Source organism: Pelophylax lessonae (assembly GCF_965119305.1).
Source record: "Pelophylax lessonae genome assembly, chromosome: 6".
NCBI classification, from domain to species: Eukaryota; Metazoa; Chordata; class Amphibia; order Anura; family Ranidae; genus Pelophylax; species Pelophylax lessonae.
The window spans coordinates 246,612,249-246,629,120 of NC_138773.1; the positions used below are offsets into that span (position 1 = coordinate 246,612,249).

Here is a 16,872-nt window from a genome sequence, read left to right on the forward strand (position 1 = left end):
TGGGGGCATGTATTCTGCATTGGGGGCATTCACTCTGCGTTGGGGGCATTCACTCTGCATTGGGGGCATGTATTCTGCATTGGGGGCATTCACTCTGCATTGGGGGCATGTACTCTGCATTGGGGGCATGTATTCTGCATTGGGGGCATGTATGCTGGTCACTGCATTGGGGGCATGTACACTGGTCACTGCATTGAAGGGGGCATGTACATTGGTCACTGCATTGAAAGGGGGCACGCTGGTCACTCTGCATTGAAAGGGGGCACGCTGGTCACTCTGCATTGAAGGGGGCACGCTGGTCATTCTGCATTGAAAGGGGGCACGCTGGTCACTGTGCATTGAAAGGGGGCACACTATACCTTAATTATTGAAGGCCCCTTTCACACTTTTGCGACCTCAAAGTCACGCAATTTTTTACAGCATTTTTTGCCGCAAAGCAATGCCTATTCCATTTTTCTGATTGCGCCAACCCCCCCCCCCCCCAAAAAAAAAAAAATTTGAGCACCAGCTGCCACTGAATATGGCCCCTTATTATCTAAATTCATTACTTGTAGTAAATCTGCACACAGTTTCCTATCAGTATACAGCTGGGCCGGGAAGAGTCCTTGCAGAGTATAATGGTGACAATGTATCAGGAAATGGAAGCCTTCTGTCGGTGTCAGGATTCATGTGACAGTAAGGTCACTCACACTTCCCACAAGTCCTCCCAGCCTCGTCCAGTGGGAGCGCTGTGTGCGCGGCCCGGTGTCTCAATAAAGTTGTTACAAAGTGACCTTGAGTGGGTTCTCCTCCCTCCATCCGGGTTCTCTTTATAAAGAGCGTAGCGCGCTTGCGTGGTGTTCTCCGTTCAGTTCGACCTCTGGTGCCGGTAAGAGCAGCGAGACGAGTAGGCCCCGGACCGTGACTAATCCGCCGCCATCCTTCCCCACCGGAGCTCCCCAGGTTCCCCCGGTGTAGGATAGCTGCAGAGCTCCCTTCAGTCTCCGGGCGGCGGGTGATATTTGCCGGGTGTTGTGTGTATTTCTGTGTCATTCATTCTCCCCGTTCTCTCTCCGCAGAGGGGCTGAGCAGCGACCCGACTCCCCGCTGAAGGACACACACACCTCCCTCCATCATGTATGCCTGTGCGAAGTTCGTCTCTACCCCTTCTCTGGTGAGTAGCAGGCTCTGGGCCTAGTCCGCTCTGCCCGGCCCTTGTAGGTCAAAGTCAATGTCTTTCTGCACACAGGCCGCACAGCCTTCCTCCGGCCTTCTTCCTTCACTGGGGACCGGGGCCCGGCCATGGAGGCTCTGCGGACTGACTGACCCTGACAGCGGCCTGCTGCGGGGCTGTGACCTTAGAGGAGGCCCCGGCCAAGGACATGGCAGTGCAGGCTCCGCGCTGATTGGCTGCGGTGACGTGTGCCTTCTGCAGCTCCTCTCATTCCTAATATTGATTTGTATGTTTCAGGTCTGCCTTCTATTCTGATGGCTGCTGACTCCTTTTGACATTGAGCATTAGTGCATTGCAGTACCATGGCGTGTCCTCCAGGCAGGACACTTGTCTGCATTGGCTTTGTATTGTAATGCCCTTCAGCACTTGAGGCCTTGGTTTAAATCAGGACACTTGTCTGCATGCTGTTTGCATTATAATACCTTGCAGCCCTGGGGTCCTTGGTTTAAATGTATGTCTGCATGGAGTTTGCATTATCATGCCTTGCAGCCATGGTCTAAATCCCAGTCAGGACACTTGTCTGCATGGAGTTTGCGTTATAATGCTCTTCAGTACTGGAGTCCTTGGTTTAAATGCCAATCAGGACACCTGTCTGCATGGAGTTTGCATTGTCTGTCTTGCAGCTCTGGAGTCCTTGGTTTAAATGCCAGTCATGGCACTGTCTGAATGCTGTGCAGCACTGGCATCCTTGGTCTAAATCCCATTCAGGATGCTTGTCAGCATGGAGTTGGCATTATAATGCCCTTCAGCACTAGAGTCCTTGGTTTAAATTCTAGTCAGGACACTTGTCTGCATGGTGTTGGTGTTCTTTGCTGGGGTTTCCTTTCCTCCTGCACTCAATGACATGCTGGAAGGTTAACTGGCTCCTGTCCTAGGACAGTGTGTGTGGGATGAGGACTTTTGATTGAAAGCTCCTTGAGGTCAGGGGCTGATGTGAATGGACAGAGTATGTAAATTGTTAGTGTTATAAATGCCTGTGATAAATAAAATGGTACTTTGTGTTTTTATGTCTCTAGATCCGCGCTGGGTCCAAGGCTCTGTACAGACCAATTTCTGCATCAGTTTTGTCTCGGCCAGAGGTGCGAACTGGAGAGGTAACGAAAGTTTGGCGTTTTTTTTTTTTTTTTTTTTTTCCCCTTGTAATCAGGGCTTCTGTGAATACATTTTATCAAGTCTTGTACTAATAACCTTTGCAGAATGAAATGTAGAAATCCTGCTGACCTTTGGAACTTAGTAACTCCTATTGGTGCTAACAGTACATTTCACAAGTATCTCTCCCAGCGTTGCCTTCAGTTATACAGGCAGCTTAACTTTGAAGGGCATTCTGGGTTGCAGGTCATTGGGTTAATTCAAGGGCATTACTTCAGCCTCTTATGATAAAACAAAGGCTGATCTCCAGTTTGAGAAGTGTGGCTGATAGAAGCTACGTGTATTTGCGTCAATGCAATATTTCAATTTTATGTATATATATTTTTTTATTTTTAGGGAAACACACTCCTCGGTGGGACACACAACCCATGCACCCAGCTGGTACTAAGGGAATTTCAGACCAGTGCAGTCAGCAGGGACATTGATACTGCTGCTAAATTCATCGGTGCTGGTGCTGCCACAGTCGGTGTGGCTGGCTCTGGTGCTGGTATTGGAACAGTTTTTGGAAGTCTCATTATTGGTTATGCCAGGTAAGTTTATTTACTGTAGTGTCTCCGTTTAGCATGTAAAGTTTGCTGTCAGAGAAGAGGCATTTCAGCTTACATTAGTTTACAGAATTCTAATTCTACACACGTGACTAAAAGCAAAATACCTGCAGAACCTTGTACTAATGGAACAAAATTGTAAATGGAAGAAACTGTTTCTATGCAAAGTATCTGAATCCATCAGAGCTTCTGTAAAATATCAGCTTTTAATGTAGTTACCCTAGCACCCCTATATTTCCTGCAAATTAGGAATGCCAACCAAAAATTGACATTAAGCACTCCAATCTGTCTGAATTTATGAAGCTTTATCACACTCTTTTCGTGGCACTATGGGAAGTATACATAAGGTACACATGATAAAATCTGATTATTTGAGTGTCTTGATTAGGTCTATTAAATGTGAAAAAGCTCCAATGTATAAGCAAGATGGCATGGGCAAATGTTGCTACAACAAATCTAACACGTTTGTGGGTTTTTCAAACTTGCAGTCTCAATTTTCAGGTCATACTAAATATTGACACTACACATGCAGTGCATATAGAGCATCATGTTACTCATTCATTGTAATGTGTATGAAATGTAGTCCTAAAATGACCTTTTTAAAATTTTCCAAAAATCGCTTTTAAAACTTGTGCATTAGGACTGGCCAAATGGGTATTGGAATGTTAGTCTTATCTGTTCTGCGCAGTGATTTTTTTTTTTTTTTTTTTTTTTTTTTTTTTTTTTTTTTTTTTTTTTTCGGGCAGAGTGCTTTGGTCCTACTCTTGGGTCCCCTGCCGGCTGCTCGTGCCCCCAGAGCAAGCAGCTTGCAATGGGGGCATTTGAGCTGGCTCACTCCAGAGCCATGGCTCTGCGTTTCCATTCACACAGCTGTGGCTTGGCCCTGCCACACTTGAATGGCTGTGATGGCAGTGGGAGCCAGTGGCTTCTGCTGCTGCCCCAGCCAATGAGTGAGTCCCAGGAGAGCCAAGGCTCTTGTGCACAGCAATGTGCTGGATTGACATGGGGCTCAGGTAAGTCTTGGTGGTGGCAGCAGCAACACATGGGTGTTTACCTTCTTGCATAGAAAGTGAAAACCTTGAGCCTTTGGAACCACTTTAAGCCTGCCCTTTACTATATTTTGAAGGGTAATATAGGGATGGCTCTTGCAAAATGACTGTTGATCCTATTGTATGCTGTTGTCATACCAACAGTTGCTTTCTATGGTGAATACAATTGCTGGTACTTGGACTGTCTAACAGTTTAAATGACATCCCCTTTAGTGAAAAGCCTATTGAGTAGTTTAATCCGTGTGTATATTATAGTGTAGATGTGTGCTGTAAAAGTTCCTGCTGCCAAGCAGTGTTCCCCCCCCCCCCCCCCTGAGAAATATTCGTATAAAATCCACAAACTTTGTGAAGGATAAGTTCACCTTTTTAAAAGTAGATCACTGGTGCCACTCAGGTCTGCTCCTGCAATCGGAGAGTAAGCTGCCTGCTCGTACATCATACAGGAAGAATCCATAAACTATCACAATGCTCAACCATGCCTGTGGTAGTTCATTGAGCTACGAGCTAACAGCTGAAAGGTTCTTTCACTTAACTCTGAATGAAGAGGCCTTAGCCCTGCTGCACTCTTTTCAAAAAGTGACAGCCTGTACTGGGAACCTTCCTGTACCGTTGTCACAGGAAGAGGGGTTTAGCAAGCAGCTGCAGTAACCTGTTCCACCCTAAAATGGGTAGGACAGGTAACCTGTTCCCAAAGGGGAGTTTATCTTTTTAACCTAGAGTCCATACCTTGGTTTCAAGCAACACCTCCGTGGTAACTCCTACTAATGTCCACTGTGTGCACTGAATACATGGTTAGATGGGAAAAATTAATGTGCACTCATGGAGTGGAATCATGGAGTTTTTCACACTTGGAAATATACATGAAGGTTACTCCTGAGTGGCATTCTGGTCTGATCATCTTATGCACATGCCATGGCCCCAGTTATTTCTACAAGCAAGCTGTGCCGATAGTGGCTTCCAGTATTTCAAGCTACAGCTCATCCATTGGAATAAATGGGGCCATGGTGCGCAAGCATACTTTGAAAACTCTGGGTCCTGCAGCATTTTGGTCCAAATGTGTTGCAAATTCAGCCATCCAAACTGTGGCTAAATTGACATTGCATGTGATCTGCACAGCAATGCAGTGCAAGTCGCATGTGATGTCGGACATTGCACTGAAGTGAACCCAGCCTGAAAGTGCAAGCTGTAATATTTTGGCAATTATCCTTTTCCCCATGGCTTAGGAGTCACTTGCTTGTAGGTTTGGTTTGACTTTTTTATTTTTGCAATTCCACCTGTACTTGGGTCACCGTAGTGGAATAGCTACCTTACCCTTTCTAAAACATGTCCAATATTTTAACTGATTTCTTAGCTTTACAGGTTTAAGCGTGGCTCTGTATTTTAAGTGCTTCTGAAGCAAATGCCACATTTTGCAAATATAAATTGTCAGCTGTCAGGCTTTAACGTTAAGTTTACTTTATTGGAAAAATGCACATTTCTGCAAGAAATGTGCAGTTTGTTTTCACAGGATCCTGCAGAGCATTGCACCAGCCATCAGTATATTGCAGGTGTAGTTGGGCCCCTGCAGACACTACCTACAGCTTTCTTTCCTGTACCTCCATATGGGCTGTCAGTAAGATGGAGGAAGTGTCAAAACTTGTAGTTCATTGAGTACATGCTTTTTGCTGCAGTGGCAGATGGGACTTTGTTTGTTCGTTCAGATTTCTGTGAATAAATGGTGTGACTGTGCGTGCAAAGCCCCACATAATAATCATGCGGATTTAAAAAAGTGACAGCAGCTGGGGGGGCATCCACCTGCGAGCTGTCACAGGGCAGTAAGGGTGCTGCTTAGTAACAAGGAGTTGTAAAGTCAGAACCTTAATCTTGATGCATTCTATGCATTAAAATAAGCCTTCTGTTTAGGAGCCACGCCAGCACCCCCTAATACTTGTGCCCCCTCTCTGTCCAGCGATGTTCCCTCGGCTGTCGGACTCTCCCTGCTGATTGGCTGAGATAGTCGCGGCGCCATTGGCTCTCGCGGTTGGCTCTTGCGGCTATCAGTGAGCCATTCAGGAGAGGGTGAGGCCAAACCGCAGCTCCATGTCTGAATGGACACACGGAGCTGTAGTTTGGCTCAGGTGCCCCATAGCAAGCTGCTTGCTGTGGGGGCACTCAATAGCAGTGAGGGGCTAGTAGTAGGAACAAGGGACCCAATAAAAGGAGGATCCAGGCTGCTCTGTGCAAAACTAACTGCAGAGGAGGTAAGTATACCATGTTTGGAGTTTTTTTTTTTTTTTGTCCCTTCTAGACTTTACAATCAGTGTTAAACCCACAACAGTAAAATCAGCCTGTATATGCAGCAAAGCATGCTTGGTATAGTCACTGGAATCTTGGGGGTTAATCCTTTGCATTGTATAAACGCTTTTTGATCCTGTATGCAGATACTCTTCTTGCATTGTCCCCTTAACATGGATAGTAGTTACTGCAGTCAGGCTGCACATGCTCAGTTTAATGTTTATTGCTGGAGGTTTTTTCTTGGGAGAGTGCATGTGATCAGCACAGGGCCAATCGGCACTGTCCAGACAAAGGGTCAGGGGGTCATACATCCTGATAGGACAAGCCAATGCAGTATGAAAACTCCTACAAGCTTTAACCATACACTGATAGAAGTCACAAGACTGCTATATACTTCTGAGAAAAGGTATTTAGCAGTTTACTAAAATCTACTTTCCATGTTTACTGCTGGAGATCGGATATAGTAAATGCAGTGTCTTGGGGTTTAGTAACACTTTAAGGTAACTTGTGTGCATTTTCTCCTTGGGTCCTTAAACACTAGTCCCAGTTTCATGAAATCCACTTAACCACTTACCGCATACTAACGTAGGTCTACGTCGGTGAACTTTGCGGTAGTGTACCGGGATGATGCCTCTAGCTAGAGGCACCATCCCGGTACCGTGGTTTAGAGCCGACGGTTGGCTTTCCGTCGGTCACGACCGATGCGGCTTGGGAGCCGCTCGATCGGTACGCGGGGGGGGGGCGTCCTCCCGCCGCCTTCCGTGGCTTTGCCCGGGGCTCCCGTCCCACCGGGAGCCCCGAGCACCCAGCCGGCACGTCCGCCGGCTGGATGGAGTCCCGATGAATGCCGGAAACGGCATCGATCGGGTCTCCGATGACGTAACCCGGAGGCGGCGTCCATGACGTCACTTCCGGGTTACTGTGCTGCAAAAGGCGGCAAATTTGAAAAACGGCTGTATGCAAAAATGCCGTTTTCTGCGTTTTGCATACAGGGAAGTGTAGTGGAGGGGTCGAGGGTCTTTTAGACCCTCGATCCCTCCATAAAGTGTACCTGTCACAAGGGATGTTTACATTGCTTGTGACAGCAATAAAAGTGATCAGATTTTTTTTTTTTTTTTTAAAAAAACTTTAATAAAGTTAAAAAAATAAATGGGGGGGAAAAAAAAAATTTAGCTGCCCCGTCACCGTTGGCTCGCGCACAAAAAACGTATACGGAAGTCGAGCCGCAAATTAAATCGCTGCTCAAACCACACATGTGAGGTATCGCCGCGATCGCCAGAGCGTGAGCAATAATTTAAAAAAAAGAGCTACACTCTACCTCAAAACTGGTAACCGTTAAATAAATTTAAAGCGTCGCAGATTGAGATCTCTATTGACCGTAGTTTGTCGCAATCCCACGGGGGGGCGCAATTTTAAACCGTAACATGTTGGGTATCCATTTACTCGGCGTGACATGTTCGTTTCACAATATACAAAAAAAAATGGGCTAACTTTACTGTTTAGTATTTTTTAAAATTAGTGAAATGTGATTTTTCAAAAATTTTCCAAAAAAATGGCGCTTTAAATACCGCGTGATAAAAAATATTACAATGACCGACATTTTATTCTCCAGAGTCTTTTCTAAAAAAATATGTTTGGGGGTTCTAAGTAGTTTTCTAGGAAAAATACTGGTTTTAACGCATGAACAAAAAGTGTCCGAAATAGGGCTGGGGCTTAAGTGGTTAATCTGCGCAAGTCCCAAAACTGCGTATCCTAATACTCTGATCAGTGAGGGGTTTGCTCTAAAGCTTTTTGTTTTTAGTAAGGGTCTTGTGAGCACTTTAGTAGCAGTCCTGTCTGTGCCTAAATACCAGGCTATTTTGAACAGGGAAATTTACAGAACTTCTGGGTGGTACCAGTGTTTGCCATCTTCCTTCTGCCCCAACACATTCCTGTTGTGGGGGGGAGATGGCCAGGCTTGGTCTCTTCCAGGAAGTGCTGGATCTTTGCCTGGGCAGAATGGACTCAAGCATTGAAGGGATGGGGGGGGGGGGAGCTGCCCAAGTAAGTTTTGGTCACTTGCTTGTTCAGGTCATTGGTGCCATAACTGGCATTAGCATGAGGGTAGTCTCCATATGTCCTGCTTTACAGGCATCTGAGAAGGTGCCAATTTAGAATGTCTTTGCTTTAAAATTCTTCTGGAGGATTGTACCTCTGCTGCCTTGTTCACTGCTAGAGCCCTGAGTCTAATCCCAGCTTGGGTTCCCTGGGATTTCACAGGTTTCAGGACCTCTCCTCATGTAGTTGTAGTTTTTAGCTGTTGGGAACCTGTCTTTGGACTGAATGGGCAACTTGACAGGTACTTTTCTGGAGTGTAAAGTCCACAATGTAGAAACTTTAGTTTACAGTAAACCTGCTTTGTGAATCTACAGCTGGTCATTATTACTTTATCACAGCCTATTGGGCATTTTAAAAGGTGTAAAATATGTAGGATATATTTCAGACTGCATAATAGAGCCTTATAATAGAATGGATGTGCTGCATCGCTTTTATGAAAAAATGTTTTAATTGCTGTTTTTTGTTCCCTTTTTTTTTTTTTTTTTTTTTTTTTTTTAGAAATCCTTCCTTGAAGCAGCAGTTGTTCTCATACGCCATCTTGGGATTTGCCCTGTCTGAAGCTATGGGTCTGTTTTGTTTGATGGTTGCTTTCCTGATCTTATTCGCCATGTAAATGAGGCTGGGAATGTCGACATTCGAGTGAACAACTGTAAAAATTATTTTACTGTGGCTCCCAAGAAATGTTGTGTTGAAGAAAATGTATCATATTTCCAAAGTCCTTTCATTAAAAATTGTAAAACTTAGAGAAGTTTGTACTGTTTTGTGACTACTTCAGTCATTGTACAGTTCTGTACACTGAACACAATGTTGTAATCTAGAAATATAAATAACTAAAGAGACTCCACTGGGAATTCAAAGCACTAATTTTAAAATGTATCCTGCCATTTTGCAAAACGCATTAAAATCCAGATGGTAACAAAAAAATATTCTGACATGGATAAACTGTCTTCCTTTTTGGTAGTCTTTTTTTTTTACTAATCTGATTGCATACATAGCCTGCTACAGACTTTGGATTTTCCATATCATGTTCAAAGAATGCATGCAAGGTGCTTTTCTCACCAGGAACAGGAAACTGGTCATTGGAGTTTCTGCCATGGAGAAGATGCATCGTTTGGAACTTGAAAACTCATGGAACTTTAACTCAGGGGTTATCTGCAAACCCTGTTTTAGCTGTGGATAGACAATACTTTCTGGGGATATGCAAGGTGGAGTCTTGCTTTACAAGCAGTCGGGTATCATTTACAGGTGGGATGATGTTTCTTCCTTGGTGCCACAAGCTGCTCAGGTGGAGGGGGAGTGAGTGGGGCATGCCAGTCTCAGACATGCCTCCTAATTGGGGCATGTTAGGAATTTTGTCACTCTTCCTTCCTGCCCACCTGCAGTGTCCAGAGGCAGATGGCAGCTCTGGTGTTAATGGGAGCCTATGGCATCAGTGAAATGCAAGTCTGGAGTAAAGTGCCTGGTCTCCTATGCTATGTAATGTTGCTGTTCATTTTACCCTCAGTTCTTTGGGGGCCTGTTGGTGACTGTCTTATTTGTGGGCTTTGGGTGCACTGCCAGTTAACCATATTTTACACTTGGCATGTGCTCTTTTTCACTACATAAAGCTCACCTGGGAAAGTGCTTCCCTGGAGTGGAGATTCCCTTCTACTTCAAGGGCGAACTGTTTATTTGTGTCTGGGAGGGTGTGTAATAACTTGCTCCAATGCGCTAGGGCAGTGGTTCTCAACTCGGGTCCTCGGGACCCACTAACAGGCCAGATTTTAAGTATTACCTTGGGGAGATGCAGACTAGAATACTGCAATCACTGAGCAGCAAATGAGATCACCTGTGATGTAATTTAGTTATCTTGCAAGCGTGGCCTGTTAGTGGGCCCCGAGGACTGGATTTGGGAACCTCTGCTCTGGGGGGGTGTTCTCTGCATCCTCGCAACATTTTAGGCCTATGGGCTCTGCATTGGATTTGATTGCACTGGAGGACCTGTGATTAAAACAAAGGGGAGAGGAGGCGGTTAGGACAGGTCTTAGTCTGGAGGGAGCCTCTGAGTGGAGAATTTGGTAAGTAACTCTCTCCCTGTTACAGGCCTAGGCTCATTTATAGTCGTGGGTCCCTGCTAACGCCAAAAAGTAAATGTATGTCAATGCTGCAAAGTTTTCTAATTAAAACATTTGATAAAGTGTTGACAAAGGGTGGAACTGCACTGAACCTCATGGAGGAATCGTTTTCTGAGTTTTTTTTTTTATTTTTCCTTGGCTCATCTAAAGCATTTGGGATTACTTTTATGTATTGTGATTCCTTCAGCCCCCTTGGAGGTTTAGCTGGGTTTTTGCTCAGGGTGATATTTTTTGACCTTCCCGTCTTTCAAACTTGTTCCCCTGCCCATCATATATTAGGCTAAAGGCATTCCTAATGGTAAACAAGCAAGTAGATTTATATAATGTCACTTTGACAGTGTCTTGATACTGAACAGCTTTTATTTCCAGCAACCTTGGTACTTGTTGTTTTAATCACTTAAAGCGGTAGTTCATGCTTTTTTACTTTTACCTACAGGTAAGCCTATAAGGCTTACCTGTAGGTACAATTGATGTCTCCTAAACCAGCACGGTTTAGGAGATATTTGCAGTGCATGCAGCCGCTCACGAGAGCAGCGCATGCGCTCTGAAGGTCCGGGGGGACCTTCAGTTTTGCTTGCTGGAAAACTCCTGTGCGCATTCGCGGGAGTGACGTCGTTGCGGCTCCGGCCAATCACAGCGCTGGAGCTGCCGAACCCGGAAGAGACGCCGAGGGATCATGGCAGTGCCCGCAGCAATGTCCGGGGGTCTGTGTCGGGGCTTCGTTCTAAGGTAAGTAATACATAATGAGCTAGTATGCGATGCATACTAGCTTATTATGCCTTTGTCTTGCAGGTTTTTTGTTAGAGTTTTTGGGTTTACGACTGCTTTAAGGACCAGGCCTATCTCTGACAAGTTAAAATAATTTTCTCTTACGTCCTCCGACAGTCGCTGCCCATTCAGTCTTCACTTATGGGGTATTGACTTCATCTCCACAGGAGTTTCTAGGCTTAAGACTTGTAAAAGAACAAATCGACATAGTCACACCCATGGGGGCTGTCCTAGTCCAAAGTCCAATACCCCCCCTTAATAGCCATCCCAATTCAGTTTGTCTTCTGCCTAGCTTCAGGAGTGGATAGGCTTCCCTGTGCTGAGGCTACAGTCTCAGCCTTTCTCTTTTATGATTTATTTTCAAAAGATTTCATTTTTTTTTTCTATACTTTGCTAGCTGTTTATTTTATCAGCACTAGTTAGTGGATCTTCGGATGAAGACGGCGTCTGCGGAGCCGCGAATCGGTCGGACTGTCCTGGTTCTCCAGGACAGAGGGTCAGTTGGAATCCCAGCCCGCCATTGAGCGTTTTGCAGGCTGTGTTCCCCCTGGCCTCATAAACGACCCATCCCTGTCCATCAGGGACCTCACTGGACACAGCATAGGTTTGTCTGTGCACTACTAGTGTCCTGCGTTTTGTCTGGCGGCACTCCCCTGCCATCTGAGGGTGGGCGGTGTCCCACTTGATATGGCACCCCACACCATCGGGTACAGGTAAGTACATTCTGTGTGGGGCCTCTGTCTGGGGTTGGCAGTCCTGTGTGTCTGTGGTGTCCTGTGCGTTTGGGCTCCCCGGTCCCTGCGGGGGTTTTTATTCTCTCGCAGCAGCGCTGTGTGGGGTTTTGGGGGGTCACTTTCATCTGCTTGGGGATGCAGACACATGCGGGGTTAAAAACCGCCGGGCCGCCATTTAAGTGTGGGCGCTCATACAGCATGCTATGTAGTGTTTTGTGCCTTACGGCGCCATCTTGTGTGTGGCAAACGATTGTTCTGAGCACATGTCGGCGGCCATCTTGCTGAAGCCTCCCATTAGTTTCAATAGGCATCCATTTTCCCTTGGCCTGCAGCCTAGGTCAGCCTCCAGTGGTGACATCACTTCCTCTTTTCTCACAGAGCTGACCGAAGAAGCTGGTAACACTCTGTGGGGTTCTGTCCTGCGGTTTTTTTTTTCTTCCTGTCCTGCCTTGTGCAATCTTCCTGGTCAGTTTTTGTCCCTCAGTCTTTATAGCTGTGGGGACTGGCGCTCTTAAAGGGCCAGTTTTAAAAAAATAAAAAACACTTCTGTTATGGACTCCTATGACAGAAAATTCCCGCCAGCTTTGGTGGGGGATTCAGGGTCCTCTGAATCCTCCACCGTCACTAATTTGGCAACTTTGGTGTCAAAAATGGATGTGCTGATGTCTGAATGTGCTGCTAGGAAAAGGCCTAGAATTTCCTTTTTCTTCTGAGTGTGACATGGTTGCTGTAGGTAGCGTGGCCCCTTCGGGGTCTCGCTCTTCTCAGGACCTGCAAGAGTCTGAGGGGGAGGCGGAGGTTGCAGGTTTGGATGATTTCCCCCCCCAGGGTCACCCGAGGAACGCGCAGCCATGGATGAGTTGATCCTAGCAGTAAAGGAAACATTACATTTGGAGGATGAGCCCACTCCTCCGGGCGCTGTGTCCTCTTTTGGTACTCACAGGACCCGCAAGATGGCGCAGGTTTTTCCTTGCCCCGCAGAGTTTCACCATAAGGTGAATGAGTTATGGCGTAATTTAAAACATACCTTCGTGGTGCCTAAGAAGTTTCAACTTCTCTACCCTTTTGCGGTTACTACGGCTGCGCGCTGGTGTGTGCTTCCGCAAGTGGATCACACGGTGGCCAGGTTTAACAAAGCTCCCCTGCTCCCCGCCGAGGACTCCCTGGTGATTAGGGATCCTACTGGTAGGAGACTGGAATTTCTTGCCTTACATTCCTACATGGTGGTGGGTTCCATGCTCAAGCCTATCTTTGCCTCTGTGATGGTGGCTCAGGCTGTGGCGGATTGGACCAAGGTGCTCAAACGCACCCTCGTTGCTGACTCTGCCCCTCCCACTACAGTGGAGATGGTGGATCAGATTTATTGTGGGGTCATGTATTTGTGCGATGCGGCTCTAAATGAGGCCCCTTTGGCGATACGCCTGTCCAGTGTCGCTGTGGTTAACTGTTGCCTAATCTGGTTAAAATGCTGGTTGGCTGACCAAAAATCCAGGAAGACGGTGGCTGACATTCCTTATGCGGGGCCTCGCCTTTTTGGGAAATCCTTGGATGAATTGGTTAACCACTTTAATACAGGGCACTTCCCTCCCTTCCCGCCCAGGCCAATTTTCCCCTTTTAGCGCTGTTGCATTTTGAATGACAATTGCGCGGTCATGCAACACTGTACTTACACCAAATTTATATCATTTTCCCCCCACAAATAGAGCTTTCTTTTGGTGGTATTTGATCACCTGTGCGATTTTTACTTTTTGCTAAACAAATAAAAAAAGACAGAAAAGTTTGAAAAAAAAAAAGTTTTTTTGTTTATGTTATACAATTTTGTAAATAAGTTTTTTCCTGCACTGATGAGCACTGATGAGACTGCACTGACAGGCACTGATGGGGTGGCACTGATATGTGGCACTGATAGGTAGCACTGATGCAGCATTGGTGGGCACTGATAGGCGGCACTGCTGGGCACTGATAGGTGGCACTGATGAGCGGCACTGATCGGCACTAATGGGCACTGATAGGCAGCACTGGTGGGCAATAATGGGCACTGGTGGGCGACACTAAAGGATGGCAATGATGGGCACTTGTGGGCAGCACTGATAGGGAGGACACTGATGGGGAGGGTAATGGGGGGCTCCCTGAGCCCTGATTGCCCTCCCTGGTGGCCATAGTGGGCATCCCTGGGGTCATAGTGGGCATCCCTGGTGGTTCTAGTGGCATCCCCCCCCCCGAGGGTCTGCACTGGTAATCAATGATCTGATTACCAGCGCCGACCCCCCCCTGTCAGGGGAGCCGCCGATCGGCGCTCCTTTACTCGTGCCTGTCAGGCACGAACTAAGGAAAGCCGATCAACGGCTGTTCCTGTTTTACTATGTGACCAGCCGTGATTGGACACGGCTGATCACATGGTAAAGAGCCTCCGTCAGAGGCTCTTTACCGAGATCGGAGGTGCAGGGTGTCAGACTGACACCTCGCATCACCGATCGCCGCTCTGCGCGCCCCCGGGGGGCGCCCAGAGCGGTGTTATCCTGCCGCCGTCATATGACGTCCGGTCAGGATAACTCAACCACATTCCCGCCGTCATTTTGTAATAGGGCGGGCGGGAAGTGGTTAAAGGAGTCACTGGGGGTAAGAGCACTCTGCTGCCCGAGAATCCTAAGGGCAAGTTTTTCCGCGGTAAGCGGGGCACATCCTTGAAACCTACTCAAGGGTCTTTTCGTGCCTTCAAGGTGCAGGACAAAGGTAAAACCCTTCAAGGGCCAAGGTAGTCAGAAAAAGCCCTGGTTTGGCAAACAAAAATCCGGTCAGGCCGGTGTGGTGGCTCAGCCGAGGAGGAGGAATGATTATCCTACCCCAAATCCTTTATATATTCAGAGCCCTACCTGTCTCAATGCCCAAATCTCAATTTAAATCTCTCACCACCCTTATCACAAAATTGATATGGTCAGGAAAAAAAACACACATAGCTTACGAAAAACAGCCCACAAATCTATGGGAGGTACAGGACTACCTAACCTCCAAGCATATTGGTGGGTGTCAAGATTAGACCAAATCAAACATTGGTTCATAGATCATGGAAAACCTAAGTGGGCCTTATTAGAGAAACATCTAGTCCCAACTAAAAACCTGGTAAATTTACTTTTGAGTGATCTTTGGATCCCCTGGCAATGGACAAACTTACCGATCACTATTAAAGCCTCACTCCAAGCCTGGAGAGCTATCTCTAACATATCACCAAAAACAAACACCCTCTCCATCCACAACATCCCCATTCAACTACTTGACCATAAGATTAAAAAATTCAACACAATAGAGTTGGGGAACTATGGATTGTCCTCAACCTCACAATTCTATGCTGACGAAAAACTCAAAAAAGCAGAAGAAATTCTAGAAGAATTTTACCTCCCCCAGCAACCCCCCAGGAAAGAGAGGGAGGTGTGCAGGGAGCGAGCCTGGTCATTGGCAGGGAGAGGAGCTGAGGGGAGACTGATCGGTAAGTGACAAAGGAAGGAGCTTGGGTAGAAGACTGACCGCCTGAGGGAGGAGGTCAGGAACTGTAAGTGACAGGCTTAAAGGGACACATACACAAGACTGGTGACTGAGGTTGAACACTGACTGAGGCTCTGTGAGTACCTGGTGAGTATCTTTGCGACTGGTGAGTATCTTTGCGACTGGTGAGCATCCTTGCGACTGGTGAGCATCCTTGCGACTGGTGAGCATCCTTGCGACTGGTGAGCGTCTTTGCGACTGGTGAGCGTCCCTGCGACTGGTGAGCGTCCCTGCGACTGGTGAGCGTCCCTGCGACTGGTGAGCGTCCTTGCGACTGGTGACCGGGCTGTGCGACTCAGGGTGATGCGTCTGACCGGGCTGTGCGACTCAGTGTTGTGCGTCTGACCGGGCTGTGCGACTCAGTGTTGTGCGTCTGACCGGGCTGTGCGACTCAGTGTTGTGCATCTGACCGGGCTGTGCGACTGAGTGTGTGCGTCTGACCGGGCTGTGCGACTCAGGGTGGTGCGTCTGACAGGGCTGTGCGACTCAGTGTTGTGTGTCTGACCGGGCTGTGCGACTGAGTGTGTGCGTCTGACCGGGCTGTGCGACTCAGGGTTGTGCGTCTGACTGGGCTGTGCGACTCAGTGTTGTGCGTCTGACCGGGCTGTGCGACTCAGTGTTGTGCGTCTGACCGGGCTGTGCGACTTAGTGTTGTGCGTCTGACCGGGCTGTGCGACTTAGTGTTGTGCGTCTGACCGGGCTGTGCGACTGAGTGTGTGCGTCAGACCGGGCTGTGCGACTCAGGGTGGTGCGTCAGACCGGGCTGTGCGACTCAGTGTTGTGTGTCTGACCGGGCTGTGCGACTGAGTGTTGTGCGTCTGACCGGGCTGTGCGACTTAGTGTTGTGCGTCTGACCGGGCTGTGAGATTGTGAGTGTTGTGCAACTGAGTGTCAAGCGAGTGTAGCGGAACACCAGAGGGTGAGAAGGTAGCGTTAGGAAGCCAGGAAATAGCCACATAGGATAGACTTAAATTACTATATCCCCATTAGATTAGATTAGTAGGTACAATGCCCGGCGGGTGTGGAGATGCGACTCGGTGTACATCTTGTAATATGTATGCGTTCCTCAGACATGTGATCGAGGGCGAATACAAATGCGCAAAATGTAAGCACGTTGCTTCCCTGGAAGCTCAGGTCCTGAATCTAGGGAATCGGCTGGCAACACTGAGACGTATGTCCATACCGGAGGAGAGCCAGGATTGTACCAGTCAGGTGCAGGCAGGGGTCTGCACAGAGGTGGGCGGAGTATTGGAGGTGCAGGCATCAGAGCAGTTTAGAGGGGTGACAGTTAGGAGGGGTAGAAGGGGACAAGGCAAGGAGGCTGATCCTGGGCTGGAGCACCCCAATAGATACGCCCCGTTGTGTGATGTTGGGGAAACCAGTCAGGGA

At 47.5% G+C, this 16,872-nt stretch overlaps 1 protein-coding gene across 1 annotated transcript; it reads left to right on the forward strand.

Annotated features, from left to right (window-relative positions):
- Window positions 1-747: 747 nt before the first annotated feature.
- On the forward strand, window positions 748-9,075 carry ATP5MC3 (ATP synthase membrane subunit c locus 3). The gene is made up of 5 exons (XM_082262461.1): window positions 748-868; window positions 1,059-1,153; window positions 2,230-2,307; window positions 2,699-2,892; window positions 8,826-9,075. The coding sequence occupies exons 2-5, from the start codon at window positions 1,115-1,117 to the stop codon at window positions 8,938-8,940; spliced, it is 426 nt and encodes a 141-aa protein (XP_082118587.1). The 5' UTR covers window positions 748-868; window positions 1,059-1,114; the 3' UTR covers window positions 8,941-9,075.
- Window positions 9,076-16,872: the final 7,797 nt, after the last annotated feature.

Excerpts from the sequence above, each read along its gene's own strand:
- ATP5MC3 (XM_082262461.1), top strand. The coding sequence starts at position 1,115 with ATGTATGCCTGTGCGAAGTTCGTCTCTACCCCTTCTCTG. Across the intron at positions 1,154-2,229 it reads TCGTCTCTACCCCTTCTCTG|ATCCGCGCTGGGTCCAAGGC; the intron begins GTGAGTAGCAGG and ends TTATGTCTCTAG. Across the intron at positions 2,308-2,698 it reads CAGAGGTGCGAACTGGAGAG|GGAAACACACTCCTCGGTGG; the intron begins GTAACGAAAGTT and ends TTTTATTTTTAG.